Source organism: Mastigoproctus giganteus, chromosome 7 (assembly GCF_048544385.1).
Source record: "Mastigoproctus giganteus isolate SK-2022 chromosome 7, ASM4854438v1, whole genome shotgun sequence".
NCBI classification, from domain to species: domain Eukaryota; kingdom Metazoa; phylum Arthropoda; class Arachnida; order Uropygi; family Thelyphonidae; genus Mastigoproctus; species Mastigoproctus giganteus.
The window spans coordinates 69,315,654-69,336,626 of NC_143581.1; the positions used below are offsets into that span (position 1 = coordinate 69,315,654).

Sequence of the window (20,973 nt, forward strand, 5' to 3'; positions counted from 1 at the left end):
CTGTGGGACTCCACTAATAACATTAGTCCAAGAAGAGCAGCACCCATTGATTACCACCCTCTGTCTTCTCCCACTCAACCATCCTTTTATCCATTGTAGCAACTTACCCTTAATACCATTCTTCTCCAATTTGTACAATAGTCTTCCATGCGCAACAGCGTCAAAAGCTTTCCTGAAATCCAAATATATGATATCAAAATTATTTTTTGCATCCAGTTCCTTTGTAACCACATCATAATATCCTATCAAATTTGTCAGACAAGACTTTCCCTTAACAAACCCATATAAAAGCTCTCTATAAATTCACCACCAGCTTTGAGTTTACCTCTAAACACCTAGAACACCTAATAACAGACATCTGTAAGTTCAGACTAAAAATACATACTAATAAGGATAGCACAGAATTTTAAACTCTCATATTGAGGTGCATTAGTAACACAGACAGCTTCAACATCCATAGCTGCATCAACAGACACTCAAATAGTCTTCTTCCTGACAACTGCCAATATCTTCACATAAAGCCTAGATTCAGTTACTCTAAACCTTTTGGTTTATTAGCTTGCAATTATCCACCAACTTAAATAATTTCACCCCAGATACCAACAGCTGCATATGTTATCAACCTAACCTACAGCCTTATGTCAACTCACACTACGGACACATTATTAGAGGCAATCTAGATATTGTCCCCAACCAAGAGCTCAGAAACATATTGGCACATGAATTTAAATTTAGACTATATGAACACTACAACTTTACCAAGATCAAAAAACAACTATATCAAAACCTAATTAACTTCTGCTTAAAACTATCCTACAAATACAACACCCCTTTAGAGGCATTCCAAATCTGGATCAATACAGCACATGCTGATCTTTTCAACAATTATAAGATTATATCCTCTCTCTCAACAGCTAGCAGTACTTACACCTTCACCAAAATTAAATCCCACAGCAGAGTTACATAAACATTTCATCATCATCATGACAGTAGACAAAGCTTGTAATAACTTAGCTTTTATCTGCAAATCCTTCTACTAACAAACTATAATAGCAGAACTTAACTCTAGCACCACATACAAACTTTTCACCAATAATAGTAGCATCATCACAAAGAAACTTATTGCATTCAGCAAAAAATTAAATATCAATTTTAATAATTACAACTTTCCTTACATTTATTTTATCCCAAAATTTCATAAAAATCTCATCAGTTTCAGATTTATCACATCCTGTAAAAACAGTTATTCTCATAAACCAGTAAAAGCTCTAGAACAGCTCCTTAAACCTAACTTAAACATTCTTCCCAACAACAGAATCATTGAAAATAACCAGGTTGTTATAGAGGCCCTAAAAAATCAGCATATTACTTACACATCTACTTTTGACTTCAACAGCCTGTTCACTAGCATAAATCTATCTAACCTAAAGCTAGTAATGAAAGAGCTTTACTGTAAGTATAAACATTTTATAAACTGCAAACCAGACTACTGGAATAACCTAACTAACTTATGCATATTAAACAATTACATCTTTGATGGCTCCACTGTCTATCTACAATCAAAAGGTACACCTATGGGTAGCCCAGCTAGCTGTATCCTAGCTAACCTTTACCTATACTTCTCAGAGACTGCCTTACCTGCAGATTTATGCATGTATAGATACATCGACGACCTGCTGGTTATCAACTGCAATAATTTCCTGCAAGACTTTGCTCATATCTACCCTCCAGAGCTCACTCTAGAAAAAACTAATAGCAATAACCTTGCAGCATATAATCTAGACTTGAATATCGATCTCCATAATGCCAAGGCTACCATAAACATCTACAATAAAAGTAATGCATTCAACTTCAAAGTTGTCAATTTCACACACTGGCACTCCAACATTGCAAAGAAAATTCATGCTAACATCATCCTCATTCAATGCATAAGAATAGCTACTATATGTAAAGTTCCCAGTAGCCTACCTACACTTTCATTTCAATATAAAGATCTCCACATTTTTTATTTTATAAAAAAATTAATCAGCCTCCCTATTAATATAAAATGTATAATATAAAGCAATCATCCTCACCTATTAGGCTGTGTAAATATGTACAGCATATACCCCTTAGCCTCTTTGGTGTCTCACAGTCTGAAAAACTTGTACCCACTGATTGGCTAATCATAAAGGGGTTTACTTATTTTAAATTTGATATATATTATCTTAGCTTTAATGCATTTTTATTTTATCTTTAAACTCTTCAAATATTTAGATATCTGCTTAATTTTAAATCTTGTTACACATTAATGGTTTTAACCCTAAATGTAAAAAATGGTCTTTCCACCATTTTCAACACATTCGACTTAAATACTTGTAACTTGCTCCCAGAACTTCGTTCAGGGTTCTACTAGAGGAATGGGAATAGAAACCCCGAACTTCCGGAGCACAACACCTTTATCACCCTTCCTCATTATATTATTTGCTATCCTTAAAACTATTTAGTTTCCTTCTTGAGCGCAATTATGTTTTCGAAAGCAATCAAGATGCTATTTTCTACTATATTCACTGTTTTCGTCTAACAATAAGTTCAGCGTCTATATCACACTACTTTACAGTCAATTCTCTAAGCTTTCCTGGGATGCATGCTACATGCGTTTAATCCGTTCTCACCCAATCATAATTCTACGTTCTATTATTTCCATTTTCCTACACACGAGATCACCTCACCTCTACATATCCACGCCAATTATTAGTGGGAATCTCTCTCTCTCTTTTGGAATCACCGACTCTGCGTTTTGGCACATACACTCTGCGGCCCTCTCCCCAGCTTCAGCATGGCACGTTAGTAAGTACCACCTCTACCCACAAATTTATTTTAAGTCCATCTTATTCTCTCTTCTCATTGTCTTTCCTTCGAATTTTATTTTCCTAGTAATTTCTTAGTTTTTCCACTTTTATGCCAGTTGTTATTGTTATTATAGTTATTATTATTATTAATAATAATAATAATAATATCATTATTATTAGTAGTAGTACTGTATTTCTTCCGCTTCTGTAGGGTCAGCAGCAAGATATACGTCAGCTTTCACACTCTTTTCCTGCTTTTATTCTCACCATTATCACAGTAATTTACACTGCACTGAGCATATCTCATGTTCAAAACAGAGGCCCTTACTCATTTGTTGCATTTCCCTTGGTTTTGGTGGCTGACCCCTGAAGAAATCAACAAAATCATCACAATTGCAACACTGAGTAATTTTACATTACTAATTGCATTGCATGTTTATTATAGGTACTTTCTTGCAATTTTCTTTACAGGTACTTTCTGGTAATTTTACTATGGATTCAAAAGATAGTTCTTTAGACCAGTGTTTCTCAATCTTTTTACTCTCGTGGCACATTTTCCAAAGAAGAAAAATTTCGCGGCACACCTACGTAGTCATAGAAGAAGAAATTTCTAAATTAAATAAACAGAACGAAAAATAATATTAACAATTTTTTTATTTATACTTATATTATATTTGTGTTATGCAAACAATTCTTACAACCAAAATAAAATATTCGGACAATGATGTTAAAATAAAAATGACGCTAGTTTTTTTTTTTTTAAGATTTCGCGGCACACTTGGAAAATTTTGCGGCACACCCTTTGAGAAACACTGCTTTAGACTATCTCTACATCCTATACCTATTGGCTCTATATATTTTATCTATATTCCTTATAGTTGATAGTTTCTTCTACTATTAATGTAGTAATCTAGAACTATAATCCTTTATACTTTTGATACTCTTTTATACCTTTCATACGCATTACCCCCTTTCTTAAAAACTTAAAATTATATATATATATATCCAATATTTTAAATTAAATAAAATAAAATAAAACATAAGCCAGTAGTATGGCAAAAACTGTAGGGCGAAAATTAACATAAAAATAACCCAAATAAACAAACAAACGAAAAGAAAGAATAGATATAAATAGTAGCCCAGAAACCCTTGTATAATTTTGAATATTAAATCCAATTAACAATAACTATACAAAATTTAGGATAATGCCAATTACATATTAATTTAGCGGTACCCCCCCGAGAGGTACCAGTTCCGAAAGACTTTCGGAACTGGTACCTCTCGGGGGGGTACCGCTAAATTAATATGTAATTGGCATTATCCTAAATTTTGTATAGTTATTGTTAATTGGATTTAATATTCGAAATAAAATAAAATAGAATATTTTAATTTATTTTGATTTTGTTATCATTTGGTAGTTCCTTTAACCCTCTTTTGGTGATATTTCACGTCTTTCGGAACTGGTACCTCTCGGGGGGGGTACCGCTAAATTAATATGTAATTGGCATTATCCTAAATTTTGTATAGTTATTGTTAATTGGATTTAATATTCGAAATTATACAAGGGTTTCTGGGCTACTATTTATATCTATTCTTTCTTTTCGTTCGTTTGTTTATTTATTTGGGTTATTTTTATGTTAATTTTCGCTCTACAGTTTTTGCCATACTACTGGCTTATGTTTTATTTTATTTTATTTAATTTAAAATATTGGATGTATTTCAGCTTCATATGGAGGAATTGCATGTCGCTGCTTCTAATGAATACTTAATCATTGATTTATTTATTTATTCACTATATTATAATTTAACTTTATTTAATATAATTCAATGATAGTATATATTTCGGCTTCATATGGAGGAATTGCAAGTTGCTGCCTCCAATGAAAGCTTAATTATTTATTCATTTTATTATAATTTAATTTTCATCAACATTTAATATAATTCAATAGTAATGGGTCGATATGCTAATTTAGCAACACCTGTGCCGCCATCTATTTTCCTTTTTTCTTCTATAAAAGCTGATTCAGCTTACAGTATGTCAGTGGTGTGGCTCTGCTCTAGAGTGCTATCTGTTCTATATTTTATTTTTTGCTGCATAAGGACCACCGCCGTGCAAATCCTCTGCATTGGTGGATCGATCGGAGGAGGGAGGGTGAATTGGTACTTCGATCTTTTCACCATGGTGACGATTTGTATAGCAATTTAAATGCAGCGATTCCATGACCATTATTGGCCTCGTGGTCCTCTGTCAATATGGGGCATGATGGTCAGTCTATTCTATTTTATTTTAATTTATTTTGATTTTGTTATCGTTTGGTAGTTCCTTTAACCCTCTTTTGGTGATATTTCACGTCTTTCGGAACTGGTACCTCTCGGGGGGGGGGGGGGGGGGGGTACCGCTAAATTAATATGTAATTGGCATTATTCTAAGTTTTGTATAGTTATTGTTAATTGGATTTAATATTCGAAATTATACAAGGGTTTCTGGGCTACTATTTATATCTATTCTTTTATTTCGTTCGTTTGTTTATTTGGGTTATTTTTATGTTAATTTTCGCTCTACAGTTTTTGCCATACTACTGGCTTATGTTTCATTTTATTTTATTTAATTTAAAATATTGGATGTATTTCAGCTTCATATGGAGGAATTGCATGTCGCTGCCTCTAATGAATGCTTAATCATTTATTTATTTATTTATTCACTATATTATAATTTAACTTTATTTAATACAATTCAATGATAGTATATATATATATATATATAAAAATGAGCTTTCAATGTAACTCTTTAAAAGAAAAGTTTAAAGAGTCACATATAAAAGAGGTAAACAGTAGATGAAATGGTTTCGGTGAAAGCAAGATTAATAAATTAGGTATGACAGATGCACCTGAAAGTGCAAAGCAGCATTAAAGGATGCAAGAGTATATGTAATTTGTATTAATATTAAATTAAATTAAGTAAGTATAAATGGACGTGAAAGTTACACAAGGTACCAGTAACTATAAGCGTGATGAAAGTAGAAAAATAAGAATAGTAAATTAGTGAAAGGTAAAAGAATGTTAATATCCTAGAGGTTATGATGAATTAAGTAAATTATGGGCTGAATTGCTAAGCGAGGAAACTGTAAAGTAAAATTAGTACAACAAAATATTAATGAAATACAAATAAAAATGAAAATGAAAAGAGTGTAGCTGTCATTAGATATGGGGGGAAAAACAATTTTAGTAAAACGTCTAATATAGGAGACCGGCGGAATTACTTAACAAGTACAGGTCACTGCTGAAAAAAAGACGTGAATTGGGTTGAATTCGAAAGTGTCTGCAATTCTGCCCAGACACGATAGGAGGGAGTATATTATGAGAGCCTTGTCGATCAATTCGGCCCTGGAAAGATTGTGCAAGGCTCAAGGGGTAGAATAGAATTTTTTTCAGTCTGGCCTATACTTGTTAACAGGACAGACTGCTTCTATAGGGATGGAATACAATTAAATAGAAAGGATGCAAGAATATTTGCTGATGCTATCGAGGCAGTGTTAGGTGGGTCGGAAAACTGCTAGCTTGGGGGGATACAAGGACTAATAGATTAAAGTAGCCACTGGCAGAGGTGAAAGTGATTCTTGCACTACTTCAATTGAAATGAGCAGCAGCTTGGAAAACAAAATGCAGGGTATTTCAGAGACTGATGGGAGTCATTGCGGTACAAGTAAACACATGGGTTGTGTCAGGGTAGCTAAGAATAGCAACAGGTGCATGAATACTTGTGTGTACACCAATGCTAAGAGTTTGGTAAATAAATTTGATGAATTTGATGTATTGCTCAAAACATCAAAGGCAGATATTGTTGGGATATCAGAAACCTGGTGTCACACAGATATAAGGAATGCAGAACTGGAATTTGGGGAGTACAATGTGATAGGAAGGGAGGAGGGGTTATGCTATTAGTTAAGAAACACATAAAATCCAAGGAAGTGAAGCAAGTCGACATCGCTGGAGAGTGCACTGTCGAGTCAGTTTGGTGTGACGTAAGCATTGGGAGATCAAAATTGAGAGTAGGAGTGTGCTATAGGCCTAATGACTCCGATGAGTATAATAAGAAACTGTACAGGGAAATAGAGTGGGCCAGTAAATCAGAGAGTGTCTTATAATGGGGGATTTTAATTTCCCAGATATTGACCGGAATTTGGGGGCTGGTCACTCACACACTAGCAAGGCTTTTGGGGATTTATTGGATGACTGTTTTCTACATCAGCATGTTTCGAAGGCAACTAGAGGGAGTAATACTCTTGAACTGATTATCAGTAGTGATTCTTCATGCATTAAAAATCTGCAGATAAACGAACCACTAGGTGGCAGTGATCACAGTCTGCTGAAGTGGGACTTACTCAAAGAGGTAACTACCATTAGGGGTAAAGGAAAGGGTTACTGCTTTCGTAAAGGCAACTACGATGGTCTGAGACAGTACTTAAATTCTATACAGTGGGACCAACTGATAATGTTACCAACAGCAAATTCAAAATGGGAAGCATTCAAAGAATTTATCTTGGAAGCTACTAGGCTTTACATACCAACTAAGAAATATTGTTCAAGGTTTAGGCCTAAATGGATGTCAGATGAACTAATGAGACATATGGCAGAGAAGAAAAATGCATGGGATACAAAGAAATTAACACGTGACACAGAAGCCTATGATAGATACAAGTTGATCTGTAACCAAGTTATAAAGGAAATTAGGCAGGCGAAGGCAGATTACGAGAAATCTTTGGCAAGGGATGCAAAGAAAAACAGCAAAGAGTTCTTTACTTATGTAAACTCTAGAAGGATGGGGATGAATCAGATTGGTCCACTTGATATTGATGGGTCAACTGTTGATGATCCTGCTCAGGTAGCTAACAAACAATGAATATTTTGCATCGACATTCACACATGAGGAGTTATTCAGCGAGGGGAATGCCAGAGGTGTATTCAACTCTGGCAGTAAGCTAGAGAATCTTGTAATAACTGAGAGTAAAATGGAGGAGAAATTGTTGAAGATAAATACAAGAAAGGCACCTGGGGTGGATGGGATCTATCCAGTTATATTAAAGGAAGCAGCAAAGGAAGTAAGCAAACCCTTATCCATAATTATTAGAGCTTCCTTGGACTCAGGGGAGGTACCCACAGACTGGAGATGTGCAAATGTGACCCCAATTCACAAAGTAAGAACAAAGGCTGACACAAGTAATTATAGACCTGTGAGTTTAACTTCTGTTCCAAGAAAATTGATGGAGGCACTGGTTAAAGAAGCTCTGCAGGATCATCTAGACAAGACTTCAGTTATAGCTCGGACACAGCATGGTTTTGTTAAGGGAAAGTCTTCCCTGACCAATTTGATTGGATACTATGATGCAGTCACAAAAGAACTGGATGCAGGGAATAACTTCGATATTATATACTTGGATCTTAGAAAGGCTTTTGATACTGTTGCACATGGAGGACCGCTGCACAAATTGGAGCAGTGTGGCATTGGAGGCAAATTGCTGCTATGGATAAAGGGGTGGTTGAGGGGGAGAAGACAGAGAGTGGTAATCAATGGACACAGCTCATCGTGGACTAATGTTATTAGTGGAGTGCCTCAGGGTTCAGTGTTGGGTCCATTTCTGTTTTCTGTATTTATAAATGATATTGATGATGGTATATCAAGCTTAATGTCCAAGTTTGCAGACGATACAAAGGTTGGCAGAGTTGTCAAGGACACTACTGACACTATGCTGCTGTAACAGGATCTGGAATGGTTGAGCAGATGGGCTGAGAGGAGGCAAATGAAGTTTAACATTGACAAATGCAAAGTACTACATATGGAAAACAGCAAACCCAGAGCAACGTATCAACTCTGCGATACTACACTGACAGTGGTAGAGAATGAAAAGAACCTGGGGGTAACTGTGCAGGCAGATATAAAGTTCTCTGACAGTGCAGACATGCTACAAGAGTAGATCATGGTGTATTGTCAATGATATACAGGAATTTTTCTAGCAGGGATAAAGGAGGTGATTATTCCTTTGTATAAGGCAATGGTCAAGCCACACCTAGAGTACTGTATACAGGTCTGGAGGCCTCATTTCAAGAAGGATGTAGAGCTGCTGGAACAAGTACAGAGCAGGACAAGATTAGTGAATGGAACAAAAGGGTGCTCTTACGAAGAAAGGCTTAAGTTTTGCAAATTACAGTGTCTGGAGACTAGGCACCAGCAAGGTGATCTGATAGAGGTGTATAAAGCCTTGAATGGTTTGAGCATGCTCAATGCTGATGGGATTCCTCCTCTTGCTCAAAATAATCACCTGAGAGGGCATAAATTCAAATTGAGAAAAGGCAGATGTAGGATAGACGTGCGGAAATTTGCCTTTAGCCAGCGGGTAGTTGGTTGGTGGAACAGACTTCCATCCCTTGTCGTGGAAGTTGAAATAATAGGACCAAAAGGTAGTCGATAATCCCCTATATAATTTAGTCAATTAAGTCATTAAACCCAATTAATAAAAAATGTAAATTTAAAATAATGCCAATTATAAATAATTTAGCGGTACCCCCCCTCGAAGGTACCAGTTCCAAAAGACATGAAATATCACCAAAAAAGGTTAAAGAAACTACCAAAAACTAAAATATCAAAATAATAGATCAAAATGATAGACTGACCATCATGCCCCATATCGACAGAGGACCACGAGGCCAATAATGGTCATGGAATCGCTGCATTTCAATCGTCATACAAATCATCGCAAAGGCAGAAATATCGAAGAACAAAACCACCCCTCCATTCTCCGATAGATCAACCAATGCAGAGGATTTGCATGGCGGTGGTCCTTATGCAGCGAAAAATAATCTATAGAACAGACAGCTTGGTCCTATTATCTCTACTTTCCCTTCCCTGTTTGTTTATTTTATATTATTTTGCGTTTCGTTTCGCTCTGCATAATTGCCGTACTACTGGCTGATGTTTTTATTTTAAATATCATATTTATTTTAATTATCAGATATAATTAGGCATCATGTGTAGGATGTGCATTTTCTGCCTCTAATGATAGCTACATAGCCATATTTATTTATTTGTATTACTTTTGCCTAACGTTTACCTCACATAATATAAATTAGTGGTAGTAGTGGGTTGATATGCTAAATAAGCAGCGCCTGTGTCGCCATCTATTCTTTTCCTTTCTATTATATAAGCTGGTTAAGCTTGCATTATGTCAGTTGTGTGGCTCTGATCAAGAGTGCTGTCTGTTCTATAGATTATTTTTCGCTGCATAAGGACCACCGCCATGCAAATCCTCTGCATTGGTTGATCTATCGGAGAATGGAGGGGTGGTTTTGTTCTTCGATATTTCTGCCTTTGCGATGATTTGTATGACGATTGAAATGCAGCGATTCCATGACCATTATTGGCCTCGTGGTCCTTTGTCGATATGGGGCATGATGGTCAGTCTATCATTTTGATCTATTATTTTGATATTTTAGTTTTTGGTAGTTTCTTTAACCTTTTTTGGTGATATTTCACGTCTTTTGGAACTGGTACCTTCGAGGGGGGTACCGCTAAATTATTTATAATTGGCATTATTTAAAATTTACATTTTTTATTAATTGGGTTTAATGACTTAATTGACTAAATTATATAGGGGATTATCGACTACCTTTTGGTCCTATTATCTCTACTTTCCCTTCCCTGTTTGTTTATTTTATATTATTTTGCGTTTCGTTTCGCTCTGCATTATTGCCGTACTACTGGCTGATGTTTTTATTTTAAATATCATATTTATTTTAATTATCAGATATAATTAGGCATCATGTGGAGGATGTGCATTTGCTGCCTCTAATGATAGCTACATAGCCATATTGATTTATTTGTATTACTTTTGCCTAACGTTTACCTCACATAATATATATATATATATATATATAGAGAGAGAGAGAGAGAGAGAGAGAGAGAGAGAGAGAGAGAGAATCGATCTAACAGGCAGAAAACTGAGTAGGGGTGCCACAAAATAAAATAAATTACTTAGGGGTGCTGTTATTAAAAAAACGTTGAAAACCACTGTAATTAGTGGTTAGTGTGTTATATAGGTTAGTTTAATATACAAGGAGAAGAAAGGTACCTTTCCTTTCTTTTTTGAAGAGCTTGCTTCTTTATTCAGAAGAGCAGAAATGAAATAATTCTGCAAATAAAGAGTTAAATTCTCAGTAATCTGCTGATTCTGGAGAAGACACTTTGAAGTTCGCTTTGATCACTTGGCACTCGGGGCCTTTACCATGGTGTGTGTGTGTGTGTGTGTGTGTGTGTGTGTGTGTGTGTGTGTGTGTGTGTGTGTGTGTGTGTGTGTGTGTGTGTGAGCAGTTTTATTTTTCTTATTTTTTTTTAATTTTAATAATTTAAAAAAATGCTGATGCTCCAAAAGACTTCCATTTTATTCAATATTCTGATTGTATCTTAAGTTTCCCTGAAATATAATGGACAAATCAAAATCATCTTGAAGGATAAATACAGCATATAAACAGCATGTTCTACATTAGCATTTCTCAAACTGTGAAGTGCAAGGACATTTCAAGCGAGCTGCATTATAGTGAGAACCAAAATATTAATCATATAATCACCATTATTCAAAATGTCTGAATAGGATGTGTAAAGTAAAAAGCACATGTACCATATAGCATTAGCAGAGGCATATGATGCAAGAAAGCAAGCTTATATAGCATTAGCAAAAAAAAAAAAAAAAAAAAATCCCATTTCACATATCCATTATATCACATTTTGAAGCTTGCTAATTTAAAGAATGCAGTTTAATCTATAAATCTCAACGTACTAATCAAAAACTTACTAATATATCCAGTTCTTCACTGTGTGGATTATTCTTTTCAAAAAATATAATAGCACTTTGGACTTTGTTCATACTATCAAGATAAGTTCCTAAACATTCATTTGGCCTATAAGTAAAACAAGTTATTTTTTTGTTACAACTTTATTTACAAAAGGTGCATTATAACTAGTTGTAAGAGGTTTATTACCCAATATAAATTAGTTGTGTACAACAAATTTATACTGGGTAATAAGCAGGACGTGCAGATTTACTAGCATATGACAACACACATATAAACATGATCTGAATTATTTCTAAACATTAAATTATGTGTATATTACTCTAACTTCATAACATAATAAAGATTTTTCTGCATTTTATATCATGGTATCACTAGACAAGCTGGATGACAACACTAATTTAAACATGATTAACTTTACGAATATAACAACCACAAACACCTAGCATTTAATTTCCACAGCTTATATATATATATATATATATATAGAAAGCCAGCTATACGCAGTCGTCAACAAGTTATCACAATAATGCACATTATTATCAGATACTGCATGGAAGAAATCACAAAAGCATCCAATATAACAAAATAAAAACGTATGCTTGAAGTAATTTGCTACGTATGTAGTAATTATAGTCTGGGACAGTAACTGGCAGTTTTATGATTGTGAAAGTGTAAATTACTTCTGGCATATGGTTTTATTTTGTTATATCGGATACTGCATGCAATCTTGAGAAATAACATACATTACAATGATTACATTTATTGACAATGGTGTATAATTGGCTTTGCATATGCTGTGGAAATATATTATAAATTTAGGAGTATAAATTTATAAATGGTTATTATATTCATAGTTACTGTCTTAATGAATTATCACATTTTAAATTATTATTAGATCACCCTGAACTTCTCTGGTGATATTCAAGATAAATCATTATTAACTGATGAATACCAAGGTTAATGAACAAAAATAGTTTTTAGTCTTAACAACATATTCCTACCAGCAAAACACAGACTTCTAATTTATCGCAACAATTCTTCTAATTTACACATACTTCTAATTTACCAATGCTAAAAAAAAAAAAAACCTCAAGTGTCGCTCCCAATAACTACCACTAACCACTGGATGCAAAAAGAAGATGACAAGTACAGTTAGATGAAGATGACAAGAGGCTTAGAAGGGAACAGGCATTCTGTGTGTTAACAGACACTCAGTCTAAAACACTAATGGATCCAATATCTCTCTATTACAGAAGATTTAGGAGAAGTCCGGTTGGCCTGCTTTCCTAAAATCCACTCATGCACACCTTCTCGATAGTAAGCCCTGTTACGTCACTTAGGTGGCAATGAACGTGTAGAGTGGTTCTCTTCAAGACGCCCGGTCAGCGTGAAGAGGAAAAGACCAAACCCTCCAGCATATGACAGCACGACAAAACAAATGGCCCTCAGTCCCCAGCAGCTTTCACTCCTCCCTCTTACGGCAGCGAGAGGATCAGAGTGGAAGCAGAGGGTGCTAAGAATCTCTGGGTACGACCAGGCTGCCATGCACGGAAACTGAACTTGGCCTGTTATAACGTAACATCACTCATCGGTGAAGACAGGATATTAGAGCTGGAAAAGGAATTAGAAAATGTGAATTGGAATATCATCAGTGTGGCTGAAACAAGAAGAAATAAATCACTTATAAGTTTATCAGTCTTTATAAGTTTATCACCAAGGGTGTCAAGACTAATACTCAAGATTTCTAAGAGGTACAAGCTAAAGATTATAATGATTTATGCACCAACATCGAGCCATGATGATGAAGAGGTTGAAGAAATGTACACCGAAATTAAGAGCCTTCTAGATGAGCAGAAAACCCACTACACTATTATTATGGGGGACTTCAATGCTAAGATTGGAAAAAGACAAAACAGCACAGAAACGGGAACTATAGGAAATTTTGGAATTGGTGAAAGAAATGAAAGAGGTAAAAGACTTGTGGAATTTGCAGAATCTCAAGGATTGTCAGTAATAAACACTTTTTTCAAGAAAAGGGTGAACAGAAAGTGGACATGGAAGAGTCCAAATAGATTAACTACTAATGAAATCGACTTCATCCTCACTAACAGAAGATATATTGTGAATGATGTTACCATCCTGAATAAGGTAAATGTTGGAAGTGATCACAGAATAGTAAGATGTACACTTGATATAGATGTAGCAAAGGAAAGGAAAAAACTGACTCGAGTAAATAATACAAAGGTCTTTTAGATAACAGAAGAGGAGAAAAAGCAGTATGTACTGGAATTTAAGAACAAGTTTGAGCTTCTGCAGACTGCTCAGGACCAAGATATCGACGAGGAATATTACAACTTTCTGAAAGTGATAAAGCCCAAAAAACCTATAGGGAAAAAGAAATCCAAAGAAGAAAAAATTAGTCAAGAAACACTTGTCATGATGAACCGAAGACGACAAATGAAGAGCAAGAAAAACAGTGATAGGGAGAAAATTGAGTATACTGAGTTACGCAAAGCCATTAGAAAGAGACTCAGAGAGGACATAAGAAGATTTAACACAAGAAAAGTAGAACAAGCATTAATGGAAAACAAAGGATTTAAATCAGCAGCCATGAGCAGTAATACAGAAAGACAAATTATACTGAAACTGAAGAATAGCAATGGCGTACTTATAAACAGCAGAGAAGGCATAATTCAAATAGCAGAAGACTACTATAGAGAATTATACAGGGAGCAGGGGAATGATGCCAGCAGTGGGGAAGATGGATTGCAAAGTAGCAACACATACGACATACCCGATATTCTTCCTGATGAGGTAGAACATGCATTGAAGAAAATGAAGAATCAGAAAGCCCCGGGGGAAGATGAAGTTACTGTAGAGTTGTTAAAATTGGGAGGAAGAGACATAACACAAAAACTGGCAAGGCTCTTCACAAATTGCATTAGAAAAGGTGTGACGACTAAGCAGTGGAATAATGCAATCATATTTTGGCTGCATAAGAAAGGAGATAAATCAGAAATTGGAAATTATAGACCAATTAGCTTGTTATCCCACATCTACAAGTTGTTCACAAGGGTCATTACTAACAGATTAGAAAGAATACTTGATGAGAATCAACCGAAAGCGCAAGCTGGCTTTTGGACAGGATTCTCAACTATGGATCACCTTCACATAATATCACAGCTAATGGAGAAAGCAAATGAATATAAAACCGTTATGCCTAGCATTTGTGGATTATGAAAAGGCATTTGACTCCATTCAGAATAAGGCAATGTTTCGGGCACTGGAAAGACAAGGCATAGATACCCCATATATTATGATTTTGAAGAAAATATATGAGAGTGCTACCTCCTTTATTAGACTAGACAAAGACAGTAGCAAATTTAAAATCGAGAAAGGAGTTTGACAAGGAGACACAATATCTCCGAAGCTGTTTACTGCTGCCCTTGAGGAAGCTTTCAGAAGATTAGACTGGTCGCAGAAAGGAGTCAATGTGAACGGAGAGTACCTAAACCATTTACGATTTGCAGATGACATTGTGGTCATAAGCCACAATTCCAAAGAATTAGAGGAAAATCTTAATCAGTTATGCACAGTTAGTAAGGATTTTGGACTAAAAATGAATATGGCTAAAACAAAAGTAATGATGAACAAGTATGCCACAGAAAGAGAAATAATGATTGAAGGGGCAGTAATTGAAAAGGTGGAGTCATATACTTATCTAGGACAAGTTATTAGCTGTAATAATGATAAATGACTGGAAGTCAAGAGAAGAATAAATTTTCGATGGATAGCATTCAGGAAATATAGTCACATACTGAAGAACAATATCCCAGTTTGTCTGAAACGTAAAATAATGAACCAATGTATACTCCCCACCATGACTTATGGAAGTGAAACTTGTGCACTCACAAAAAGAATGGAAGAGAAGCTGAGAACTACACAGCGAAGAATGGAACAAATTATATTGGGAATCAGACTGTTAGATAAGAAGAGAAACACATGGATTAGGCAGCAAACTCAAGTAAAGGACATTCTTATCAAAATTAAAGAACTAAAGAACAAAATGGTCTTGTGCAGGACACATAGTTCGAAGACATGATGACAGATGGACTAAGGAAATAACAGAATGGTATGCAAGAAGAGCTAGAAGAAAACCTGGAAGACAAAGGCGGAGATGGATAGATGAAATTCATGAGTTTGTGGGTAGTAAATGGATGGCCAGTGCTCAAAACAGAAGGAACTGGAAAGTTGCTGGAGAGGCCTTCATCCTGCATTGGATTGAAAATGGCTGATGATGATGATGATGATGATGACAAGTAGAAATACTGAACATGCTGCATCAAGTCTGGTACAGAATAACGTCATTATGTCTTAAGGCATTCAGGCCTTAAGGCAGAGAGATTAGTTCAAAAAGTCAGAGACAGTGAAGGAAGTGGCAACGTCCCCCACATGGCTAAAACAAAGGAAGGGCAAGACAATCCAGCCCAACCAACTGGAACAGCTCCTGTACAACTACACCAGTGGCCACCCAGAAAAGAAGAAAAAGCCAATGCACAAAATGGAGCATCGAAATGAATACGTTAATCATGCAAGCATACTGCAAAGTAACCAAGCCAGATATTAATATGATAATGTACAGGATGAAATTACATGCCAAGTGGTTGGAGCAGTTCCCAAATGTTCAAGTCACCAAGCAGAAAATAGGAAACCAGAAGCGGATCATCATCGTGAAAAACTTGATAGCTCCTGCAATCTTGGAAAAATTCAAGCAGGATGTGAGCACCCAACTTCAAAAAAACAAAGAATAAGAACAACCCACCCAAATCTAAAGGAAGAACAGTGAGTACAACCTTGAGTGGATAAAGTGGAAACAGAGGTCATGATATCATGAATAGAAAAAGAGTGAAGGAAGAAGGCCGTGACAGAATTCCAGAGAATGAACCCCACAAAGATCCACACCATACCAAAGCAGAGACCCAACAAAATCCCATGTCAAGTTACGGATAATCTGCAAATAACACCAGATTACCTCAACAACAACGTAACACTAGATGCCATCCACACAGCCATTTACTCTGCCACAAGAGCCACCAGAATGAACAGAGAAACCAAAGACCAACAGAAAACAAAATGCAAACACGAGGAGGTAAGAAGCTGATCTGAAAATGAAGACCATCCTCAAAAAAAACACAAGACTATAATCATAAGATCAAAGAATATTTCGACACTCTCAAGCAGAATCTGTTTGCATTCGGTAAGACACTTCACTGACACAGGGTGAGTGCCCAGAGGAAAACGGACAACAGAAAACAAGAAACCCTTATACAGGAACATTGGACAAGACAAGGAGAGCACTCGAGGAGTTCTGAGGCAACCTGTTGAAGAGCAAAATTAGCTATTATGGCAGTGGCCCCTGGATAAACCTAGAATAGAAAAAAACAAAGGACATACAAGAGATGACAGAATGGGAGATTTGGGAGGAAGAAGTACAACAATCAGGAAGTCCCAAAACTGGCAAACCCCAGGGATAAATAACAGCCACAACTACTGGTACAAGAAGTTCAGCTTGACACAATTCCAGATTATCTGACTCAAGGAACCACTTATCTGAAGGCTAAGAACAAAGCCATCACAAACAAACCCAGGGAAGTACAGATTGATCACTTGTCTCCTGACAATTTAAATGATCCTGGCCAGCTGCATAACCAAGAAGATACCACTTGGAATGCCAGAACATCATGACAAAGTAGCAGAAGAGATATAAGCAAATGAGCAAAAGTTGCAAGGAGCAATTGACAATTGATACCGTAGTTATCGAGCAAACCTACCAAAGCAATCCAACCTGCAAATGACCTATACTGACTACTGCAAGGCCTTCAACTCCATCCCCCATAGTTGGCTGCTAGACACATTGAAGATTTACAAATTTAACCCAACACTGACATGCTTCCTAGAAGCAATCATGACAAAGTGGAGGACCAGCAACAAGGTTGAGAACACCACAATCAGCCCGATCCCCCATCAGAAGAGCAATCTTCCAGGGAGATGTGCTGAGCCACTATGGTTCTGTCTAACGCTCAACAAATATCCATCACAATCATCAAGTATGGATATAGTCTTAAAGGTGGGGGAAAGAACCAGTACATCCTCTCTCTCTATCGCTTGATGTAGATGGATTACATCAAACTCTATGTGGCAACTGACAATCAACTCTAAAAGCTACTCCGGATTGATTGGTTGGTTGGTTGTTTGTATAGTTCTAGGCACATCAGAAACTTAAGCCATACTGCCTGTGTCTATGAATTGCATGAGTTCTGTGGTCGATTTGCTGGACGAAAAACCGTGCTACTCTTGCATAAGACTGACTAACTCAGCCACACTGTGAAGAAGACTCATAAAAATTCCTCTTGTCATTGACGGGATTCAAACTCAGGTCTTATCCACCTAGTGTGGGTAGGGCAGTGATTCTAAAAACTGTGCTACCCACGAGGGCAGCAAACTCCAGATCACCAGAAACTTCGGCACTGACACCAGGATGCATTAGCATTAGCAGAGGCATATGATGCAAGAAAGCAAGCTTATTCAGCATCAGCCAAAAAAAAAAAAAAAACCCCACTCCCATTTCACCCATCTGTTCGTTCGAAATACCTGTCCAGTTGAGCTTTAAATTTGTTTAGGCTATCAACTTCTACAAGTGATGGAAGTCGGTTTCACCAACCAACCACCCGCTGGCCAAAAGCAAATTTCCGCACATCTATCCGACATCCGTCCTTCCTCAATTTGAATTTATGCCCTCTGAGGTGATTATTCTGAGCAAGATGAAGAATCCCATTGGCATTGAGCATGCTCAAACCATTCAAAGCCTTATACACCTCTATCAGATCACCACTGCAATGCAATTTGTTCTTGTTCTAGACAAATGAAAAATCCATGGATTAGATCAGAGAAATCCAGTCGGTTGAAACTACCAGCAGAAGACACTGATGGAGAGATTGAAGCCATGACGAAGAGATCTACAAACAGTTAGAATGAGAACAAAGAGATCTACAAACATCAGAGACTTAGGACCTACTAAAAATGAAGCTGAATGGCAAAAACATAGTCAGAGCGATAAACACCTATGCAGTCCCGGTACTAACATACTTCTTTGGGATCACAGACTGGACCAACATCGAGCTAAAGCAAACTGAGATTGAATGGGGCACCACCACACCCAAAGTTGGCCATTGAGAGACTGGTCACAGCCCAGAAAGGAGGATGGAAGGATTTGACAGACCTCACTGAATGATCAAGAATGTGAGGGATTACTTCCAGAAAAACAGTGCCGAGCTACAAAGCCATAAGGAAAATACACAATGACACACACCACTCAACCCCAGTAACACAGACAGAAGAAACAAAGACAGTAGAATGGGCAAAGAAGGCACTCAATAGCAGACACTACATGACCTTCATAGAGACCTACACACAAGATGCCTTCCAACACAGGGCACACAAGCAGGAAGCTCTTTCCTGAGACTGAAGGTTTCTGCTCATGCTGTTGGTTACCTGGTAGTGCAGGACCAGGTAACCAACAGCATGAACTACAGGAAATGCATTGCCAACAAACCCTCCAGAAACAAACCAACACATCAGCAAGGGATGCAGGGTGATCACCCTAATGGAGTACACTCATAAATGTGACCAGGATAAGTGCAAAAACAGCAGTTGATAAAAGAAAGTGTTTCTTATTAAAAGCACAAACCTCAGGCTATACTTGAGACCCCCAATTCATAAACTATATTGGGACCAGATCATATCATAATAACAGATAAGATGATCCCATACAAGAGATCAGAGAGAACCCTAGCTAACAAGAAGAAAATGGCTACCTACCTGGCCGACACAGCAGCGCCCAACACAAGCAACCTTCAGAAAACCTACAAGGAAAATTTTAGGAAGTACATAGACCTAAGACAGGAAGTTAAATAAATGTGACATATATACACAAAATGTGTACATAAGTACCATTTTGTGTTCCCTACATATGCAAAACTGTGTAAACCACTGGCATGGTGCCAAGAGCCTCCCTAAGAACCTGGAAGCAACAGGCCTTCCAGAGAACCACCCATCCCTTGGTACCAGTACCTGTCGCAGGGGGGAAAAAATCCCATAAGCAGAAAAAGTCATAAAAATAATTTGATGAATTAATTTCTAAGAAGATAAATGTACATTATTTAAGGTTACTAAAGGATTTTTGTACTTCAATCTTTGATGCATAAAGAACATGATGCATATGCAACTCAGCATTCTTTATTACAGGGCCCTTCAGAGTGTACATTTGTTCACCTGTCTTGACTTGTAAAATTAAGTCTAAATAACTAGACAAAATAAACTAGCAATAACAAAATTTCACAACAAACAAATACACGATAATAAAATAACTGGTATCAAAAAGTAAGTCTAAAAGTTAAGTAGTGCTTTACACTGGTGGTCATCATATTAATATCTATTTTAAAAGCTTAGTATGCATTTTAAAATCCAGTATTAAACATTAAAAGTGCAATGTTAATATTTTAGTATTCAAGTTTGCTAAGTTTCTGTAAGTTTCTTTTCTTATAATTCCTTTATTGGACTGTTCTAAATTCCAACTAATTTTAGATCCCAATTTTCTCACAAAATAATAATCATTTCTCATAGGTGATTTATACAGGTATGAGAAATAGTTTAGAATGGACTGGAAAAAAAAGCTTGTGCTTCGCTTAAAAGGAAGATTCTTCATGCTGTGAAAACATTTTATTTAAGTGCATTTCGTACTATATCTACTGATGCTGAATAATGGATCCCTCATTTTAACAGACAGAACATTTAACTTTATTCAGTTTTATTAATCGACAGTACGTACTAAGGTATACACAAAAACTGTAACAATCTGAACACATATAGCAAATTTCCTTTTTGATCCATAAATACTATTCTCAAGATTGAATGCCTAAATGTTTTCATAGAATCTGTGTCCTTTCACTGTTGCTATTTAACTTTATTTTTGTTCATTTTTATTTCTCTTCACAGCAGTTCTCGGGGGTTGCATGTTTCGACTCTTCATGTATGTGTGATCGTGAGTATTAAGTCTAATGCAACAATATCGCTACAGAGATAAGCTTAACTGCATATTTAAACCTGATGGATTATTTAGATCAAAGCATATAGTAATAGAATAATAACATTAAGAAAGGTAATGAAATAAATATTGCTTCTACTAATGAAACACAGTCAAAATAAGTAGAGTTTATTAAAAATAAATTAAGTACACCGA

At 36.2% G+C, this 20,973-nt stretch overlaps 1 protein-coding gene across 2 annotated transcripts in view; it reads right to left on the reverse strand.

The window, feature by feature from the left end:
* Exo70 (exocyst complex component 7) overlaps positions 1-20,973 on the reverse strand; it is a 340,721-nt gene that overhangs the window by 241,742 nt on the left and 78,006 nt on the right. For both annotated transcript variants that reach the window (XM_090377714.1, XM_090377715.1), the window contains one exon: positions 11,675-11,780. In XM_090377714.1, the coding sequence (XP_090233840.1) occupies positions 11,675-11,780 (106 nt within the window). The remainder of the gene's footprint in view (positions 1-11,674; positions 11,781-20,973) is intronic.